This window comes from Anabrus simplex, chromosome 6 (genome assembly GCF_040414725.1).
Source record: "Anabrus simplex isolate iqAnaSimp1 chromosome 6, ASM4041472v1, whole genome shotgun sequence".
Taxonomy (NCBI): Eukaryota; Metazoa; Arthropoda; class Insecta; order Orthoptera; family Tettigoniidae; genus Anabrus; species Anabrus simplex.
The window spans coordinates 14,528,204-14,551,080 of NC_090270.1; the positions used below are offsets into that span (position 1 = coordinate 14,528,204).

The window sequence follows — 22,877 nt, forward strand, 5'->3', positions numbered from 1 at the left end:
ACCTGCGATGTGCAGCTTTTCCCTCTCCTGAATCCAGCTTGCTGTGGAATCAGAAGTGGCTCAATTTTATCAGTCAACCTATTGAGGATTAGTCTCTCCAGAATCTTAAAAAGATGGCATAATAAGGAGATTGGCCTGTAGCTCCTAGGGTCATTTTTATCTTTGCCTGGTTTTAAAATGGCTATGACCCTAGCCTTCCTCCATATTTTAGGTATCATGGAAGACTGAATGCAGTTATTCATAAGTTCTACCAACCAGCACTTCGCAGTAGGACCAAAGTTCTTAATTTGTTCCATTCGAAGGTCATCGAGTCCTGCTGACTTCCCAATCTTACACTTACTGAGAGCTAATTCCAGTTCAGTTAGTGTGAAATGCTTAGATAACTCATTGCTCTCGTCTGGTTGTCTGACTATAGGATTCTTCCCTACTTTCATGGAAAGCTTTGGTTTTCCATTAAGCAAAAGTTGGTGTGCTATTTGATCTGCACTCACATTGACATGTGTGTTACCTTGCGTAGGATCATTGCTCAAGTGTTTTAAAAGTCTCCAAGCTTCTTGACTGCTCCTACCCATATCGACTTCAGACATCAACTTCATCCATGTCTCCTTCTTTGCCTGGGAGATAGAGGAAAGAACACTTTGTGCTGCTTGAATCGTTTGCTCACTAAATGGGTCTTCTTCGTGAAGCCTGTAGTAATCATGCAGCAGAGCAGTTGTTTCACGAGTTATACCTTGAAGGTAGCGTGTCCTGCAGCCTCTGGGAATTGATGCCCGTGAACAGAACTTCACGATATCAATGAATTTGTCATAATCTTGGGGTATAGGAGAGACAGTTTTTATCCTCTCATCCAACATACTGGAAAACCTTTTCCAGTCAGCCTTTCGAAAGTTATATCTCCGTCTGAACCGAACTTCGTGTGGTCTTATGGGTGAAGAGAGGTGACATATTAGTGGCCGGTGTTGTGTTCTTGGGATTGGTGAACCCATTTCTTTAGAACATTGCTGCACAAAGCAGTTGCTCACAAAGAGAAGATCTGGGTTATACCCTCGGTGCCATCTTCCACTGTTGAAGGAGGAGGGAAGCTTACTGTCATGAATAAGGGAAAGCTCCTGAGTTTCAGCCCATGCAATGACGATCTCTCCATTCTCATCTTCTTGAGCATATCCCCAGACGTGACTACGGCTGTTAAAGACACCGATTACTATTGACTTTGTTTGATTACCAAAATTTGCAGGTGGTAAGAAAGAGAAATTTTCATTTGGAGGCTTGTACACAGATGTAATGGTCATGTTGCTTAACTCCACGGTGATTATTTCGATGTCGTTATCTTCAGTATGATGAGTACTGATGATCTGGATGTCTGGCTTTACAAATACAGCACTACCATATTTCGCATGAGGCCTTTCTGCAACTAAAATCATTCCTGAAATCTTTGGACGTTTCTGATGTTCATCCCTATGCGTTTCCTGAATGCACAAGACGTCACATTTCTGATCTTGGCATAGCAACATGATAGCATTTTATGTCGTGTATCTGCAGGTAAAGTGACAACTATGGGCTTATCTAACATTTCTAAAGATGAGAGGGAAGTATTAAAAGTTGTGAAAAACATGAGAGAACAAATATGCAAAACCTTTTCTGCTGAGATTATAAAATACTGGTACACTGAAAGGTGTGAAAACACCAGACAAAAAATATGAAAACATGTGCACGGGAGCCAACAAAAATATCTGCAGATCATACTCTTTCTAAAACAAATATTAGTAGGAACCTTTTATTGCGGAGCATTTTCTTGTCACATTCTTAGACGATGAATTGTAGGTTACACTCTGCCATGTGCAACGGCGAGGAATGACTTTAGTCGCGATTCTGAATCGAACAAAACTGCAACCAACTTGAGCGATCAAGTCGAAAGTCGAAGGTGTGGGTTTCGAAATTCGCGACCTCTGTGCGCTTATGCCACTCCATGTTCTGTGAGATTTTAATTTCGTCTTCATTATTAAGGAATTTTACAACATTTTCCATGTCCATAACTAGGCTATCACAGTACAAATATGCACCAACCTAGTCAATTTTACACGATTATGTTCCTAATCCAGATATAGGTTACCGTATCACCCGACAAATATTAGCTGCACTTCACTGTACTACTCAACACAAAATATATATCTACCTTCTGAATGGAATGCAAAATACAAGCACAAACAGACTCACTCTGATATTCAACCATCTTTCTCTAGATCTACGAAACATAAACACAACTGTCTACTCCTCTCGTAGCATTTTTCTATTACCTGGCGCATACTGAAAATCTGATCCTGACAGCCCCTCTGTGGTCTCAAACCACACTGGTTTTCATCCAACTTCCTCTCAACCACTGATCGCACTCTCCCTTCCAAGATGCCAGTGAATACTTTGCCTGGTATACGAATCAACGAGATACCTTGATAGTTGTTGCAATCCTTCCTGTTCCCTTGCTTATAGATAGGTGCAATTACTGCTTTTGTTCAATCTGAAGGTAACTTATCAACACTCCATGCTAATCTTATGATTCTATGAAGCTATTTTATCCCTGCCTTCCCACTATACTTCACCATTTCAGGTCTAATTTCATCTATTCCTGCTGCTTTATGACAATGCAGTTTATTTACCGTCCTTTCCACTTCCTTCCACTTTCCTCCTTCCCATGAGCTCGGTTGTTCGCGGCACCATCATAAAGATTTCCTTTTATGTTGAGAAGATTTTCAAAATATTCTCTCTAGCTGTCCAGTGATTCCCTGGGATCTATTATGAGTTTACCTGATTTACCCAAAACACTGTTCATTTCTTTTTTTCCTCCCTCCCTAAGATTCTTTATTACTGTCCAGAAAGGTTTCCCTGCTGCGTGACCTAGACTTTCCAGGTTATTACCAAAATCTTCCCACAACTTCTTTTTGGATTTGACAACTTTTTTTCGCTCTGTTTCTTTCATCCATGTATAATTCCTTGTCTGCATGAGTCCTTGTTTGGAGCCATTTCTGATACGTTTACAAGCTGCCACCAAGATGTTGTTGTTGTTGATAGTTGCTTTACGTCGCACCGACACAGATAGGTCTTATGGCGACGATTGGATAGGAAAGGCTTAGGAGTTGGAAGGAAGCGGCCGTGGCTTTAATTAAGGTACAGCCCCAGCATTTGCCTGGTGTGAAAATGGGAAACCACGTCAAACCATCTTCAGGGCTGCCGACAGTGGGGCTCGAACCCACGATCTCCCGGATGCAAGCTCACAGCCGCGCGCCTGTACGCTCACGGCCAACTCGCCCGGTCCACCAAGATGTTTGCCTTTTCCCATCTTTCCATACAATTGCTCTTAGGCATTCCCTGCTGCTTCCACTACAGCATCCCTGTATCCCCATTCCCTTTCTCTATCCTGAACCTGCCTACTGTCAACTGTTCGGATCTTCTCACTAATCATATCCATGTACATCTGTCTAATTTCCTCATCCTGGAGATTTTCTACCCTTATTCATTTGCAGACAGATTTCACTTCCTCTATCCTAGGCCTACAGAAACTTGGTTCACTACAGATAGATAGTGGTCTGTGTCATCGAAAAATCACCGAAAAACCTGTACATTCCTAACATATTTCCTGAATTCGAAATTTGTTAAGATATAGTCTATTATGGATCTGGTACAGCTACTCTCCCATGTGTAGCGGTGAATAGCCTTATGCTTGAAGAATACATTCATAACTGCTAAACCCGTACTAGCACAGAATCCAGCAAATACTTCCCATTCCCCTTAGCTTCCATATCTTCCCCACTTTATCAATCACCCTTTCATATCCTTGAGTTATATTTCCAACTCTCGCATTGAAATCACCCATTAGCACTATCCTATCCTTACTGTTGACTCTGACTACTATGTCACTCAATGCTTCATAAAACTTGTCAACTTCATTCTCATCTGCACCCTCACACTGAGTCAGTTCTCGTCCTAATTCCTCCAACTGCCAAATCTGCTCACATCATTCGCTCATTTACGTGCCTAACAGAAACTACGTTGTGTGCATTAGTATTCCTACCCCATTCTCTGCCCTTCCCTTTTTAACACCCATCAAGTACACTTTATAATCTCCTATCTCTTCCTTGTAATCTCCCCTTACCCGAATATCACCCACTCCTAGCATATCCATACGCATCCTCATTGCTGACTCAGCCAGTTCTACTTTCTCCCACAAGCCCCATTAATATTGATAGCTCCCCATCGAATTCCATTTTGTTCGGCAAGTTGTTTCCAAGCAGTCCTTCGCTTGTCAAATAGGAGTGGGACTCCATTACTCCCATAGGTCCGAGGCTTGCTTAAAATGTTCTGAGCTTGGTAAATTTGTGAAGTAGGATGCTACCCTACTTATACATAGTCCAAGTGAGGATCTCTCCTCTAACATGTTAGTGACCACCGGTGGATTGTATAGTGCTAGTCGCCTCAGCACAAGGAGGCCACGACACAGAAAATGTCCGAGATGCCCACTCCCATTCGATAGCAACTGGTATTGTGACTCTCAGGAGCACTTACTAGGTCACTTAGCCGTGGCTCATGGTTCATGAACTAGGACATGACTACAGTAACCCACACCATGAACCATGCATATTGAGTTAAGAATCTATGGATTCTAGTCAAAATCACCATTATTTAAAAAAAATATACATTTCCATTAATACGTACGGTATATGTATAAGAATACACTTTTTGGTGTTTCTAAATTAAAAATGATGTTGGTTTAGGTTTTGCAGATCTTTTAAGATCTTATTGTCATGTAAAATAACATATATAATTTATATGCTTGTTTTGCTTAAAATCTTGAAGTATTTTTGTGCAGCTGTTCAAGTAACAAGTCCAACTCTTTACTGAAGGGCTGTCATTCTTGTAATGAGTATTGGCTAGGTGGACTGTAAGTTTTAAGTTATTGCTGATAGATTCCATGATGTGGAGGCACTGTATGTGGCCAGGTAATTCCAGCAAGTGTAGTACTGTTTGTGATTAATATGAATCTGTGCTGTTTTTAATTTAATCAAGCATTTCGTATGATAGCATTGTTGGCCACCCTGTTAAGCTAGGATTTTATTTTGCAGTGTTTTGATATTACTGTTCTGGTCAGAGGTGCATGCGACAATAATTCAGTTGTGTAATATGTTCTTTGCAGACCGTGAAGGCTCTCAATTACCTAAAGGAGAAGTTGAGGATAATTCATCGGGATGTCAAGCCTAGCAACATTCTCCTGGACAAGCGTGGGAATATAAAGCTGTGTGACTTCGGTATTTCTGGACAGCTAGTGGACTCTATCGCACGGACAAGGGATGCTGGGTGTCGACCGTACATGGCAGTAAGTAGCTACATCAAATTACCTCAATAGGTCAAATGTTCTGACAGCTAATTATAGTGCAGTACGTCTGATATGATGTATGTAACTGTGTTTTTCTTATACTAAATATTTTTTTTTAGAAATTCAATGTACATTAATATTTGTGATCCCACCAATTGACACACTTAGCACAGTTAGTTTCATGTATTCTAGCATTTCTTGGTTTAAATCAAACATAGCATCATGCCTCATTATTCACATACTATACTTCCAATCAAGTTTCTTTCTTATTACATTAAAAGATATAAATTTCATTATGATTGATCCGTATTGAACTGTGATTAAATTAGTATTTTAATATTTTATTATTAAGGTCCACCTCTTCAATACAAACTGTACAGTGTTTCACATTACATTTACGTTCAGGGACTAGTTTCGATCTAACTGTAGGTCATTATCAGCCTTAAAGCAAATCACACAAATATATTGAAGAAAATAAACTATGTATAGACACAAAGGTCTTAAAAAACTGTATGCACTACTCATAGAATTGAAGTTGACTGGTTACATAAAATAAAATTCTGTTGAAAGTTCAAGCAATTGAAGACACAGTGCAGTGTCAATGTCATAAAAATAAAATACACATACCATGTATGAATTAAGGTAAGGTTCAAGAGATGCGCTGCAATACGTTAACAAATAAATTTACTCATTCGGAACAAATATTTCAGATTCCCCATGGGAATCAACATCTATATCATCTGATGGCCAAGCAGGCATCAATTTTTGATAAGGAGACAAAGTCTCTCATAGTTCATTGGCACTGCCGGTGGCTACAATTAACCTACGCAGTGGCCTCCATGGTATGCACTAGCCAGCGGTTTGGTAAGTGTGCTAGGTACCAACTGATGAGCCTAGCCTAGCACAGCATCCCTTGTCCGTGCGATAGAATCCACTAGCTGTCCAGAGGGCAAAACGCTGGCAACCAGGAATGAGTTACCTGGAAAAATTTATAATGTCCAATAACGAACCATTTATATTGAGCTCAACTGAGCCGAACTTAAGCTGTCTTCTCAAGATATTCACATATTCAGTATACATGAATGCGATGCATGAGGTTAGAAAGGCTCTTCTGTTTTTAGAATCTTGAAATAACGGGTTGTCGTTATATCCAATATTTTGTTATAGTCGGGAAAACCCCTACTCTTATTAAAATTGGTATGGAACAGCATTTAGTTTTCATGAATGATACCCACACTACGGCTTACTTATTTGTTATTTTTCGAAATCCGATACTATGTGAAAATGTGTGCTTAATTTCACCCAAGACGACCCTGAATGCAATACAAACCCCACTTTATCCTTCAAAAAATTTAAATCAGGCTTAAAAAGTTCTTTGTAAAATCATATGAATGCCTTTCTTGTACATTAAGCATTTTTGTCTTCACGCCAACGCCATACACTGGCTTTAGTTATGCCGCATTTATTTATGACTGCATTATTATTCTTTATTTCCGCGGGTGTAATAACCATTAACTTAAAACTGGCATCGTATTATCGAAGAGAAACCGTTGAATATTTGCCGGCAATATATGTTCCACCTGTCTCTACAATACGACGATCCATCAGGAAAATCTTCTTGCTGTCTATAAAACTGTTACTTTTACTTAGCGTCAGCTACAATTGGCTGCTACATGCACGTCTCTCTTGCTGGGTTCGGCCAAGTTCGGCGGTTAGCGATGTATAGGCCTAATCTCGGGCATTGAAGGTCAACAAATGGGTTTACTGCGCCGTGGTATGGTCATTCCGCCCTTGCGTTTTTCGAGCATATACCTCACAAGTTTCATCTTCGACTTCTTTAAAGCGTCCTTGTTGCGGGCCACTGAATGCATTTTTTTAATAGTATGCATTTTTTAGCTATCTTTGTCTTCACGCTAACGCGGAATATTGGATTTAGTTAGGCCTATGCCGTATTTTTTTGCAGCTCCACAATTATTCTACATTTCCGAGTGTTTAGCAAACATTAACTGAAAATCGGCATCATAATATCGACGAGAACCTGTTAAAAATTTGCTGGCAATACCCGTTCCACGTATCTTCACAATGATCTTGATTAATTAGTTTCATTTTCCGTATTGATAGTTAACATGTAATATAGATAAGAAAAGGTTCCACCTTATCAATACCGATTTTATTTAGATAAGATTAACTTACAGGACCAGTTTTGACTTTTTGAACAGTCATCATCAGCTGTATATTGGTACCTTTACGTAAGTCAAATATTGGTTGAATTGCCTTTCCTAATGGAGAAGTTGTGGGGAAGCACTATGTCAAGCATTCAAATTGGGCATGTTAAGAGTAAAAATTGGTTATATGGTACATTCTAGATGGTTGAAAGTGAGTTTTTTTAGGCCTAAAATTCATATAAATTACCTAATTTTAAAAAAGTACAGGTATATTAAACACTCTAAAATAAATAACACATGTTAAAATCACATATTAAAATATACAATGCATGTTAAAGTCCTTTATAATGGCTCAGATCACTTCATTGGAATGGATTTATACGTCTTGCGTTTGTCTATATTCTTGTTTGAGTCCAATGTAGATGAAGAATGTCAGTTGCTTGCGTTCATGGGCAGTGCTCTCGTGGGGGTTCTACTATATATTAAGATATATTTGATAAGTTTATCATATTGTTAACAGCAATTCCAGTATATGAATGGAGGTAGATATGTGCAGCTTTGATTGATACATTGACTTTAAGTGTTGAATGTAGTCTCCGTTGTGCGTGAATATTTCAGATGCAGGTTGGTGGCTCTTTTCTCGTCTGTAATATTTTTGCTGGTGTGTGTGTCTGTAAGAGACAAAAGTAGTTTGAGAAAGTGATAATCTGAAAAAATGCCTGCTTGTGTGTATGTTAACGTGATAAGTACTTACTATTGCTGTCGTGGTTGGGATGCGTTGAGTTTGGCTGCCTGGCGTGTACTGTATCACACTCTCTTTGGGCTTGTGTCTGGTGCTGTAACGGGGATGGAGGGGTGGGTGAAGAGAGTTACTGTAGTAGGGGTAGGTGTGGAGCTGGGCATGTTGGTCATCTGCGCTGTAGTGCGTGCTGAACTCTGTTTGTTGATTATTTTGAAGTAGTGGTTTTTTAAAGCGGGGATGATTTTATTAAATATGGTGTTGGTTTTTTCTGTAATTTCGTTTATGTTGTAATTAGGATTGACGTATTGATCTAGTAGTATGTACAATTCTTCTGTTACTAGATCAATACGTCAATCCTAATTACAACATAAACGAAATTACAGAAAAAACCAACACCATATTTAATAAAATCATCCCCGCTTTAAAAAACCACTACTTCAAAATAATCAACAAACAGAGTTCAGCACGCACTACAGCGCAGATGACCAACATGCCCAGCTCCACACCTACCCCTACTACAGTAACTCTCTTCACCCACCCCTCCATCCCCGCTACAGCAGCAGACACAAGCCCAAAGAGAGCGTGATACAGTACACGCCAGGCAGCCAAACTCAACGCATCCCAACCACGACAGCAATAGTAAGTACTTATCACGTTAACATACACACAAGCAGGCATTTTTTCAGATTATCACTTTCTCAAACTACTTTTGTCTCTTACAGACACACACACCAGCAAAAATATTACAGACGAGAAAAGAGCCACCAACCTGCATCTGAAATATTCACGCACAACGGAGACTACATTCAACACTTAAAGTCACTGTATCAAAGCTGCACATATCTACCTCCATTCATATACTGGAATTGCTGTTAACAATATGATAAACTTATCAAATATATAAGTAATAATAATAATAACTTAAATGTTTCCACCTTTTCAATACAATATATTCACAAATTTACAAAATTATACGGTACTAGTTTCGACCCATCTAGGGGTCATCATCAGCCGTATTGGAGCAAAGATCATTTGTGGCGAAATCCTAAGACAATATTATTTTAAAGAATAACAAGTGAAATGAGATGTTATGGTAATAGTTAATAATACAAGGAATATACATAATAAGAGGTTTTTAACAAAGAATAAAGTATAAATGGGGTGTTGTAAAAATTATAATCATGGAAATCAGTAAGTTCTTGTATTGAAATGAAATATGGCTTAGGAAGAGGGCTTAAGGTGGGGCTGAAGGGTGCGGGAGAAAGTGTAATTGTCTTGGAAAAGTACCTTTGATTAAATTTAGGATTGAGTTTAGGTTGGCTGCATTATTGTTTCTGAGGAAAGTGATAAATAGATCGAAGAGTATGTTGGGTTTCTCTGAGATTTCATTGAGATTGTGACTGGCATTAAAGTATTGGTCTAGGTGTATGTAGTAATTTTCCATTATGTTCAGTAAAGGGCCCTTGTTTGCTAATACGAGGATGTCCATGTCTTGTTCAATATTGGTGAAATTATGGTTATAATCTTGCATGTGTTGGCCGATGGCTGAAAACTTAATATATAGTAGAACCCCCATGAGAGCACTGCCCATGAACGCAAGCAACTGACATTCTTCATCTACATTGGACTCAAACAAGAATATAGACAAACGCAAGACGTATAAATCCATTCCAATGAAGTGATCTGAGCCATTATAAAGGAGTTTAACACACACTGTATATTTTAATACGTGATTTTTAACATGTGTTATGCATTTTAGAGTATTTAATATACCTGTACTTTTTAAAAATTAGGTAATTTATATGAATTTTAGGGCTAAAAAACAAACTCACTTTCAACCATCTAGAATGTACCATATAACCAATTTTTACTCTTAACACGCCCAATTTGAATGCTTGACATAGTGCTTCCCCACAACTTCTCCATTAGGAAAGGCAATTCAACCAATATTTGACTTATGTAAAGGTACCAATGTACAGCTGATGATGACTGTTCAAAAAGTCAAAACTGGTCCTGTAAGTTAATCATATATAAATAAAATTGGTAATGATAAGGTGGAACCTTTTCTTATCTATATTACATCTTTACAGTGAGACGATCCATCACGAAAATATCCCTGCTGTCTATAAAACTTAATTTTACTAAGCATCTGGTACAGCAGACGCATTATAACTCTGCCACTGAGCCGTGGCCTTTCTGAGAATTTGAAAGCTCACGCTTTGATGCCATGCTGCAGATTTCAGAAACATTTTTGTAGAGGCTAATAGAACATCATTCTTTTTTCACTGTTTCCCGAGATCCAGTGACGTTACACAGAGGCACTGTACAACCGGTTGCCACGAGTAGCGATGTATAATAAAGAGACGGTCGTTTGTCAGCGAGTTTTGTGTGTGCACGCACGCACGGGAGTGAAAGGAAGCAGCGTGGTTACCACGGTAGTTGCCAGTGGTATTCGTTGCTGTTAAGGCCGGTCTCCACTGATTAACATTTAACAACAACATGTTAAATGTTAAAAGTGTTAAATATTAACTGGTGACACCATCAAAATGTTAAATGTTGAATACTGTTTCATTTAACAGTGTGTCCTACTGGGTGAGTTGGCCGTGCGGTTAGGGACGCCAGCTTTGTGCTTGCATCCGGTTCGAACCCCACTGTCGGCAGCCCTGAAGATGGTTTTCCATGGTTTCCCATTTTCACGCCAGGCTGTACCTTAATTAAGGCCACGGCCACTTCCTTCCCTTTCCTATCCCATCGTTGCCATAAGACCTATCTGTGTCGGTGTAACATAAAGCAAAAAAAAAAAATGTGTTCACACTTCATAAGCATGTTAAACTTGACTTCCTTTTTCTATATGCAGGTAGTTCATTGTATCAGTTTGTGGTAATACATTTAGGTGGTGTCTAGTATTTTCATACAAGGACAGTGGACTTGGATGAAGAGGATTACCGGGCGAGTTGGCTGTGCGGTTAGGGGCACGCGGCTGTGAGCTCGCATCTGGGAGATAGTGTGTTCGAATCCCACTGTCAGCAGCCCTGAATATTGTTTTTCTGTGGTTTCCCATTTTCACACCAGGCAAATGCTGGGACTGTACCTTAATTAAGGCCACGGTCACTTCCTTCCAAATCCTAGGCCTTTCCTATCCCATCGTCGCTATAACACCTATCTATATCGGTGCGACATAAAGCCACTAGCTAAAAGAAAAAATATGAAGAGGATTTGGCCTTTGTTATTGCAACTGTTGCTTCTTGTTATGATTTAGAAATGCAGTTTTATTAGGCACATTTCCTCCCCTCAGCCTGCTCATTGCTTCAAAAGCAAACCACTTTGAAGTATAAACTTCGTCTGCTCCCGCCCACAACTTCGGACTTTTCCGAAATTTCTACAATTCTTGACTGTACTGGGAGCGGAGGGACTCTAGTTTTGTTTTTGATGCACTCGTGGGAACAATTATAGATAATTTCAAGTTCCTGGAAACTGTCAGCTTTCTGCACTTTATCTCTGTATTCCTTTGATGAGACATCCCACAAACAAGGACTTTCTATTATACCATTAATTAAGTCCAGAGTAATCTCCTTGCTCCACTCCATTTCTGACTATAAATTTTAGTATGTGCAGAGAGAACAACATATGAGCGCGTACTGTATTTGTAGCTTATAAGAAAGAGAATGAGTGTGGTAACTATAATCCTACTTTACAAGAAGCACGTCGTTAGTGTCGTTTAGGTTATCTGTTGGCATGGAAACAGCGCAGAAGTTGCCGAAGCTGTGCCAGCATCTCACGAACAACGAATTGACTTGACATGTTTTATACTTGGAGAGGAAAACACGCGAACATGTTAAAAGTGTTAACCCTCAATATTCTGAGTTAACATGCAAAGTCAGTTGGAAGACACAATCACAATATACATGTCAATTGTAACATGTTAAATTTAACATGCTGGTGTTAAATGTTAATCAGTGGAGACTGGCCTTTAGGCTGCAAATGCAAGACAACCCTTGATTTTTCACATGAGATTCTGAGAAATAAACATCGTCTTGGATTTGGAGAAATACGGTATCACTCCAGAGGCTTCTGTGGCAAACATTTAAGTTTTCTTCTTCAAACGGCATCAGCTAACCTAACCGTTTATGTATCCTGAAAACATTTCACACGCATGTAGAGAAATTATAACCTCCTCGCTATATATTTACATGATAATAGCCTTTCCCTAATTTAACCAGACACGAGAAAACATAAACTAACATCTGAAATCAATGATGCACTCTGCCATATCTTGAGGTGTATCCCATTCTTATTTAATTGCAGTATTTAGCATTAAAATTACGAGGTCATTTATTCAGTCTTTATTTTTAACGAGTGAACAGCTGTTATTGGACACGTTATTTACGCACTTATTACAAAAACATGTTCTCTTTCATTGCAAATTTTCTTTACGGAACAGCAGTCGATGGGTATTACTAATCGACTCCAACGTCGCCTTCAAATGTCGATGAGAGAGCTCGCTAGTGGACATAGTGAGGAAACGATGCCGAAAGTGATCGATCGTACGCAACATAATCGCTGGGGTGCATAAATATCGGTAACAGAAAAACTCTTGCACTCTTAATCGCTCGTAATAACAGATGCGTCAGTGATAAGGCTCTAGCTGTAACCGAAGGATAACACACAGTTTAATATAGGACTTTTGACGGGACAGACAAAACCTGTCGTTATAACGAGGTTCTTGTTATGTACGGTACTTGCTATAGCAGACTTCTACTGTAGTAGTAACTAAAAGGTGGTTGGATTCCGCAGTTCAGTGCAGACCATACAGTTGATCTGGATAAATGACAGCTAAGATAGAAAGAGTTACGTTAGGGCGAAGAATATAATTAAATGACATAAGTTGTATGTGAATTACCTCGTGCTGCTACGTGTTGAGCGAAGCTGGATATGAAGTGTGACTGAGGAGTGGAGTGGATGAGGTTTTACCGAAGCCTTGAGGAGGAGGTGCGGAAAGGAAAAGAGGAGAGAGGAGGGAAGGGAAACGGAAAGGAAGAGGCGATCAAGGCGGGGTGGAGGGATGCGGGAATACAGACGATTGCATAAATAAAGTACTATAAATAGAACGAAAAATAGGACCTTGATATTTGATTTTGTGTTTCTGAAAACATGAATGAGCAGGTCATATAAAATATTTGGTTTTTCGGAAATGTCATTCAGATTATAATTTGGATTAAAATATTGGTCCAGATGTTTTCTGCTATGTTAAGGAGGGGTCCTTTATTCATAATATTGAGGATTTCCATATCCTGCTTAATGTCAGTAAACTTGTGATTGTAATCGTTCATGTGTTGTCATACTGCTGAAAATTTATTGTATTTTAGGGTATTGACATGTTGTATCTTATGTTAAAGCTCCTTCCAGTCAGTCTACATAAGAAAAATTACAGCTGGTGCATTTTATTCTATATACTCCTGATTTTGAAAAACTATTAGTCTTATTAATAGAAGTAGGGTTACGTAAGATTGTTGCATTATTATTGATAGTTTTTAAGGCTATTTTTACATTATGTGTTTGAAAAACGTTAGTGACTTTATAAATTTCTTTATCAAACGTGAAGGTAGAACATAAAGTATAAATTTCTTTATCAAACGTCAAGGAAGAAAGTAAAGTAACATTAGGTTTTTCTTTTTTCAAAGTGGTTAAAGGGTGATGTTTGTATTTATTGATTATTCTTTCAACGAAATAACTATTATATCCATTAAGTTTTGCAATCATACGAATATTGTTCAACTCTTTTTTGAGATCACTTTTGGACATTGGTACAGTAAAGGCTCGATAAACCATGCTATTGTGCGCCGCTCGTTTATGGATTTGGGGATGTGAAGAATCTTGAGGAATTGTAGAAGCTGTTTGGGTAGATTTTCAGAAAATATTGTATTTTAAGGAGCCTGGTTGTCTTATGATAGTCAAGGCTAAAAAATTTACTTTTTGTTCATTTTCAGATTCAAGCATAAATTTTATGTGTAGGTCAATATTGTTAAGGTTAAAAAGAGTGGTAGCAGCGTCTGTTGTGCTCTCATCTATGATTACTAACTTTGGCTCAGTTGAACTTTGAATAGAAAGCAGCATATTTAAGGAGCCAGCCTTAATTGAACTTCTATGCATCATCCTTAACCAGCGTATTAAGAATCTCTATCAAAAGCAACTTTTTAACGTAGTGCAGCGCATCTCTTGAACCTTACCTTAATGCATACATGGTATGTACATATCATTTTTTATGTCATTGACACTGCACTGTGCCTTAATTTGCTTGAATTTCAACAGAATTTTATTTTATGTAACCAGTCTAAACTTCAATTCTATGAGTTGTGCATACAGTTTTTTCAGACCTTTGTGTCTATACATTGTTTATTTTCTTCAATGTATTTGTGTAATTTGCTTTAAAGCTGATGATTACCTACAGTCAGATTGGAACTAGTCCCTGAACGTAAATGTAATGTGAAACATTGTACAGTTTGTATTGAAAAGGAGGTCCTCAATAATAAAATATTTAAATACTATTTTATTTCATATCACTCAACAGTGTGGTAAGAAGGATGTCCTTATCACCAGGACGGGTAAAAATGTTGGTGATTGCTGGATGGATCACAAACAACTATTCTGTTGACTCAGGATCGGTCTTCGCCGTAAACTAGCCAGGCATCTTTAAACTTCCTCATCAACTCCTGTATGGTGAACTCTGCTTTGGAGCCCCCTTGAAGCGTTTCAAGGACCAGCTAAAGTATACTATGAAAAGAGCTGGAATTAACACGCTTGCTTGGTGCCACTGTGTTTGATTGGAATAATAACAATAAGTTAATTTATTGATTTGACCAGCTAATCAATACAATAAGTCTTGTCTTTGTTGATTTACATTGACATGTTAACTAAAATGGTACATGTTTCGCCTTGTATATAGGCATCAGCAGCCATTGCCTTAACCTTGAAATAAAATCAGGCACCTGATTTACACATAAATAAAATAAAATTAAATTTTTTTAAAGCCTTGAAGAGACTTGAACCAAAATTAACATATGGTAAAAGACTTGTACAATGTTGGTTTAAAGATATTGCAATGAGTGAGGAGTTTACAATTGGTGAAAGTATTTGCAATATTGACATTAGAAGGCTACTATTATAAAGCAACAGTCTGTTATAAACAAGTGGTAAGATTGTTGACTGACCAGCGGTTACAATTAGACAATGACGAAAATGACGATCAAAATCGTATTTATTCAAAAAATAATGTTGAATAAAATAATGTCGACGGATGGTGAAGTGACCTGTAATTACTTGTTAACATGAGATAAAAGTCGAAAGTCAATGGCATATGGTGAAGTTGTGGTTCACTTTTATGAAGAAATACGAAGTTATAGTTGAAGGTTGATGAACAATGTTTAAATTGGACCTCTATGGACCATCTTAATTTGATGCGATGCTAAAACGTTGTTAAGAATATGGGTTTATTGACATTCTAGTCAAAAGGCAATGTGACAGTTGAATCTGTAGAAGGAAACCAGAAGTGTGGTGTTAATTCTGTGAAAAAATCGTAATAAAATGTTTAAGTGGAAATAGTGTACACTTACCATTTGACGATGGTGAGGGTAACTTGTTACGTTATGAGCTAAAAGTTATTGACAACTGTTGACTTCTTACTACGAGTGTTACAGCTGTAGGTTTGTGTTGGAGGGGGATCTGTTTGTGAAGGCGTGACTATGGGCTTGTTTGTAGTACTTGGAGGGGAGCTGCTATTGGTGGGAGAGAAAGAGGAAAGTGTATTGCTGCGCGTATTGTAACGGTGAAATGCCGTTGGAGGGAGCGATATTAGAGTGGGTGTGGCTATGGGTCTATTGGTTGCATCTGAATTAGAGGTACTTGCGGTGAGGGGAAAGGAGGGGAGTGTATTAGTTGTAGAGGAGGTGGGAGTGTTTATTAATTTGAGGTTGAAAATATTTAAGAATATATTGGTGAGGGGAATTGATTCTTGCAATAGAAATAAAATTTGTTCGTACAAGGGGCTTTATTTTATCAATAATGTCGTTTAAGTTCTTCTCTTTGTTAAAATGCTGGTCGAGGAAAATGAATACATTTTCGTATTCTGTCATGAGTTTACTTTTTTCGACTCTTGTGAGGATATGAAGGTTTTGTTCTATTGTACTGAATTTATGTCCTGTGTCCCTCATGTGGTTGGCCATTGTGGAGAATTTGTGTCTTTGTGCATTGTAATGCTCGGCGTATCTGGTGGAGAAGCTGTGGCCAGTTTGGCTAACATAAGAAAAATTACATGTAGAGCATTTTAATCTGTATATCCCTGATCCGGAGCAAGTATTTTCTGTGATGTTAATAGAGTTATGATTAAAGAATAAATTATGTTTTTTGTTTTATAGGCTATTTTTACATTGTGCTTTATTAATGAGTTGGTTATCGGATAAATACTATGGTTAGTGAACGTGAATTTAGCGTATTTTGGTTTGACGGATTTCAATGAAGTTAAATTTGTAGCTAGTTTTAATTTGGTTTTGTTGATGGTTTTATCAATTATATCTGTATTAAATCCATTGAATTTAGCTATTTCTTTAATGAAATGTAATTCTTTCTTTAAATTACTAGAGGACATAGGAATTTTTAATGCCCTATATATTAGACTGTGATAAGTGGCTTTTTTATGTGAGTTGGGATGTAATGAATAATTTTTTATGGTGGTTGGAGAAAAGGTGGGTTTTCTGTATATTTGGAAGTTGAATTTGTTTGATACTCGTGTGATTTTGATGTCTAGGAAATTTAAAGAGCTATTGATCTCATCTTCTTTAGTGAATTTAATGTTATTATCCAAATTGTTAAGGAATGATAATATGTTATCACTGTTGTTGATTTGTTTATCTATGATTGCTATGGTACCATCGACATAACGATGCCAAAGACAGAGTCCGTTGATGTTATTAATAATCTTACTGTGCTCGAGATTATCTAAGTATATATTAGCTAATATTCCAGATAATGGGTCTCCCATCGCCAAACCTTCCTGTTTGTAAATTTTCTTATTGAAGGTGAAGTAATTGTAGTTTAAAACAAAACTAAGTAATTTTAACCATTCATCAATTTTGATTTTACTCAATGTGCTATGTTTCAACAGATTGTTTTTTATGATGTTAATAGTATTATTGATAGGGATGTTTGTATACATATTGGTGATGTCGAAAGAACATAAAACATGGTTTGGTTGCACACTGAATTTATTTAGGGAATTGCAAAGTTCGATCGAGTTTTTTATGGGGTTGGAGTTGTGTATTTGAAATGTTATTTTAGGAATTTGTGTAGGAATTGAGAAGTTTTATAGGTAGGACTATTCATACTATTAATTATAGGTCAAATGGGGACCTCCTTTTTATGAATTTTGGGTAATGATCTTACTGTAGGTAATTTTGGGTTCATTATAGTTAATTTCTGATAATCTTGATCATTTAAAATGAAAGTAGAATTTTTGAGAAGGTTCTTTAAGTTGCGCTTTATTTTGTTTGTTGGATCTTATTAATGATGGTATAGTAATTTAAAGAAAGAATTACAATTCATTAAAGAAATAGCTAAATTGAACGGATTTAATGCAGATATTATTGATAAAATCATCAACAAAACCAAATTAAAACTAGCTACAAATTTAACTCCATTGAAACCCGTCAAACCAAAATATGCTAAATTCACGTTCACTAACCATAGTATTTAGTCACTAGTGTCATGCACAAAGACAGATCCAGAAGGCAGCGCGGAATAAACATCTTTCCAAGATATGATAACGTGAGGCAAGCTGCCCTAACCAGATGACCGCCATTTTCTAACAGTGAAGATACCAAAGAACTTTTACCAATCAAACAATCAACACAGTAAATATTTTTTCCATAACCTAAAGATTAACGCTTGTGCTTATTGTCCAATATTTTTCATCTAAGTTTTCTTTATACAGCTGATGATGACAACTAAGTGGTCGAAACTTGTTCTGTGAGTGATAATGTATATTTAATTTTGCCCAACGCAAAAAATAAAGTATCGATTAGGTGGTTCTTTAATTATACTTGTCGATTATACTCGTCGATACGGTCATGAAGTGGACAACTTGCAATCGAACCCATCAGTCAAAATTTTCACTTCACCTTTCCATGTAGCGGAATAGAATCGAACAGGATTCTATGTGGGAAACATAAAGCACGCAATGGATGGTTTGATAAAACTTTAATGCAGTAATTTGCGGGCCGCGACAGGGTGAAGTCGTTAATCAAGGTGGCCTAAACATCAATTAAAAACTGTAGTGTATTGAATATTCTAACCTGTTTGATTTTTCATTTCCTTCCGGGCATTCTCTCTTACGTTGTTGCAATGATGCTTATGGGTCTTGTCGTAGAGGAAATGACGTTTTTGAACTAAACTGATGAGATTTTCTTTGTCCATTATTAGTGTGGTGAACAAAAACAACTTTCTGACTCTATGCAGGAAACAGCTGACTTGCCAGCAGCCAGCTGATACACATGCCACCAAACAGCCGGCCGAAAGATCCTGAACGTCTACGAAGTTCAGCGAATGTTGATAGCCAACTGGGTGTTGGTGGGACATTGCAATACCACATGTTGGTATAAAATTGAAAGTTATTTTTAATTTTTCCTTTATACGAGCTAAACATTGTATTATCGTGTCACTCATAATTATTACATCGCATTATTAGAACGTAGCACAAGAATGAGGAGACATGAAATAAAATTCTCGCAGGGAAAGAAACTGTTTACGTTTAGATGTGCTAGCGTTGCTACTGCGCCTTTATCACTCACACGTAATACCCCAGATACTTTTCCATGCACTCATTTCTGCAACTTCGAACCTGTGTTTCTTTTCTTCATTACCTATAGCATGAAGAAGATTGAAGCGGGAAAATAAACTCAATACTGGCTTGGCCATGCAGTACTTGCGAAACAGCCAGAAACTATGCCTGTTGCCGTGACAAATAGCAGGAATGCAGGGGTGATTTAGGCCTCGGTTCTAAGAATCTCTTAAGAATAAGTTGCCAGATTTCCCATTTGCTGCCTTTATCCTTGAAGCAGGTGTCGGCGGTATGAGGAAGATAGAAAGCAGATGCTAACAAACTGTAGTATACGTCTTGTCTTTGCGTCTTGTAAGCGTAAGCTACGGATTGCCAAGCATAGTGTAGCGTCGTAATTAGTATGAAAAGGAGTCGCGAAGTTAGTTGTACTTGTAAATATCAACATACAAACGTTTTAAGTGAAAATGAGCAGAACTCGGAGGAAAGAAATCAAGCAAATGGCACTAACAATAAAAGAAAGTGGAGATTATAAGGAAAGTAGAGTCATCTACACTGTCCCATGTTGCTTTGGCAAAGGAGCTGGGGATGCTGCTGTCTACTTTGAACGGCATTATAGCGAAGAAAGAAGAGATCTTGGCTTCTGCAGGGAATACTTCAGCAAATTGCAAGGAAGTTAAATCTGGAAAGTACGATGAAGTAGAACAAGCTCTGCTAATATGGTTTAAACAGCAGCAAAGTTTATACATACTTTTCAGCGGGAATATTGTGAAGGAGAAAGCCGAAGAAATTGCGTACAAATTGAGGGTACCTTTTACCACGTCGAATGGGTGGCTGGACCGCTTCAAAAATCGTGCCGGCATTGTTTACAAAACAATTTGTGGCGAAGCAGAGAGTGTGTGTGCGGAGGAAAGGGAAGTGTGGAAGGAAATGGTTCTGCCTGCTAAAATAAGCAAACCTTGCAACGTTTTTAATCTCAATGAATTCGCACTTTTTTACCAGCTTATTCCAGATATGTCTCTAGTTTTGAAGGGGAAATCTTGCCACGGGGTAAAATTAAAATATATTTATAATACGATATGTTCAATTATTTTACTTTATCTCTAAAAATATTGTCTTGATAATCAAATTTTTATATTGTGGCTTCGTGTTAGCAGCTTTTATAAATCGGCCTATTTCGGTATTGTTCACAAACAAGGAAATCTGTTGGCAGTGTGTTCCACATGTATTTCCAAGTACAGAATACGTTTTTGGGCATTACCCCTTTTAAGAAGTTTCCTGATTTTTTTTTTTTTTTTTTTTGCATTCCCTTGAAAAACTTCTTAACAGAGTTTCACTGTATATGTAAATCAGTTGCCTGATTTTATTTCAAGGTTTAGCAGTGGCTGATGATGACTATATGCAAGGCAAAACATGTACCATTTTAGTTAACATGTCAGTGTAAATCAACAAAGACAAGACATTGTATTGATTAGGTGGTCAAATTAATAAATTAACTTATTGTTATTATTCCAATCAAATATCATCAATACGGATCAAAAATGATATTTGCCACTGTGTTTGACGAGGAACGATGTAGGTGTGAAGAGGTGAAATGGACAAGCCATTCCATGTGATTTGTGTGGACGTACGGTATGTTTCATGCCTAGATTGGGCTACTAAGTCATATGAAACATGTAAACTGCTGAACGGTATGTGTACTCTGATGACGGCTATGTTGTAACTTTACTGTTAATATTAATAACACTAGCCAACATGATTTTGCGGTAAAATAGAAAATATGTAATTCTTATGGAAATCGCTGCCCTGATTCCGAAAATTATGCTATCTTTTTCCTATCACGTCTAGTTTTGACGCAATTCGGTGTTTTAGTATCTGCATGAATTCATAAGATATAATGTTGAGAGATGTTCTCGTGCAACTTTTTTTAGAATACAATTATGTGATTCGATTAGTTATTGTTTGCATTGCAATCTGACGATGAAGAAATAGATTTCGAGCCACATCAATATGACACACCTTCAAACAAATTCACTCAATCCGATCAGATAAGGGACTTAGAGCTAACCAAAGAACAATGTGAATTACTTGGTTCAAGATTGTGCGAAAAGAATATGTTGGCACACGGTGTTACATTTTCCTGGTACCGAAATCGTGACAAATAATTCCGAAAGTATTACACTCAAGAAGATGAACTTGTATTTTGTATGGATGTTTCAAATTTTCTACATCAATTGGGAGAGAAAGAGTATGATCCTAGTAACTGGCGTTTTTTTTATTGACTCTTCCAAGAGAAGTTTAAAGGCTATTTTGCTTTATAAAACAAATGTTCTGGCATCCGTACCCCTTGCACACTCCACAAAAATGTCTGAAACATACGGGACCTTAAAGTTGGTGCTTGAAAATATTAAATATCATGAGCATGGGTGGCAAATTTGCGGTGATTTGAAGATCATTGGATTGTTGCTGGACAACGAAAAGGCTATACAAAATTTCCCTGTTTCGTATGCGAATGGGTTAGCAGGACACGGGATAAACATTGGAATACGGTGAACTGGCCAGAAAGGAAACAACTACAGCCAGGATCCAAAAATGTCTTGAATGTAAGTCTTATTGAGCGTGAAAAAATTCTACTTCCACCCATGCACATCAAATTAGCATTGATGAAAGAGTATGTCAAGGCATTAGATAAAAGTAGCCTATGCCTCCAATATTTATCCTCTAAATTTCCCTCATCAGATGCAAAAATCAAAGAAGGCGTATTTGATGGACCACAGATTTGTAAACTGGTGAAGGATAAAAATTTCACAGATACAATGACCAAAATTGAGAAAGAGGCATGGAACGCATTCAAAGATGTAGTGACTAAATTCCTTGGCAACATTAAGGACCCTCAATACATTGTAAGGAAAATGTTGGTAAAGTTTAAGGAACTTTGTTGTAATGTGAGCCTTAAGCTTCATTTCTTAGCTTCGCATCTGGATTATTTCCCTCCAAATTTAGAAGCTGTCAGTGAAGAACAAGGTGAAAGGTTTCATCAGGGTCTCAGAGATGCAGAACGACGCTATCAGGGACGTTGGGATGTGAATATGATAGCCGATTACTGTTGGTCAATTGCACGAGACTACCCTTCTAGAGATCATTCAAGAACTTCAAAAACCCGGAAATTCCACGGAAAACGGAAAAAGACGGAGGTGTGAATCTAACGTGCACATAATGTAAGTAACAAAACTACGTATGTTTAACCATGTAATTTCTATTCAAGGTACGGTTATATTAATTTAAAAGCAGCTGTACAGCCAAAACTAAATAGGCGCTTTATGCTTCAGTTTCATGAATTTCAGTATACATTAAAAATATAATACAAACCATCTACTTGCATACAAAGCAGCATTTATGTGTATTTAATGCATGCAAAATATGATTACGTTTAGCAAGCTGAAATTTACATTAATATATCAAATTTAATCAATACTAAGTATCAATAATTTTACGTAAGAACAAAATAACATTTTGTAAAATTGCCACTAAACCAGACGTGATACGCCAGAACTAATTTTTTTCTCTAATTCTGCATTAAGAAATACATAAGACCCACCTATTTTCGTTTTTACCGCACAAAAAGAGTTTTTTTTTGCAGGCTAGTGTAATCATAAATATCTGAATAAATAAAATTACTCAAAAACTTAATAAAATACTTGCAATAAATTAGATTAATAAAAGTAATTGATCGAAATGCCCGTTGTATGGGCGCCAGAGTTCACCAGAATTGATTCCTCGAAT

General features: G+C 37.4%; 1 protein-coding gene across 3 annotated transcripts in view; it reads left to right on the forward strand.

Moving 5' to 3' along the window:
* Nucleotides 1-22,877, forward strand: part of Mkk4 (MAP kinase kinase 4) — a 384,371-nt gene that overhangs the window by 238,748 nt on the left and 122,746 nt on the right. For all 3 annotated transcript variants that reach the window (XM_068228034.1, XM_067148946.2, XM_067148945.2), the window contains exon 8: nt 5,183-5,362. In XM_068228034.1, coding sequence (XP_068084135.1) covers nt 5,183-5,362 — 180 coding nt within the window. The remainder of the gene's footprint in view (nt 1-5,182; nt 5,363-22,877) is intronic.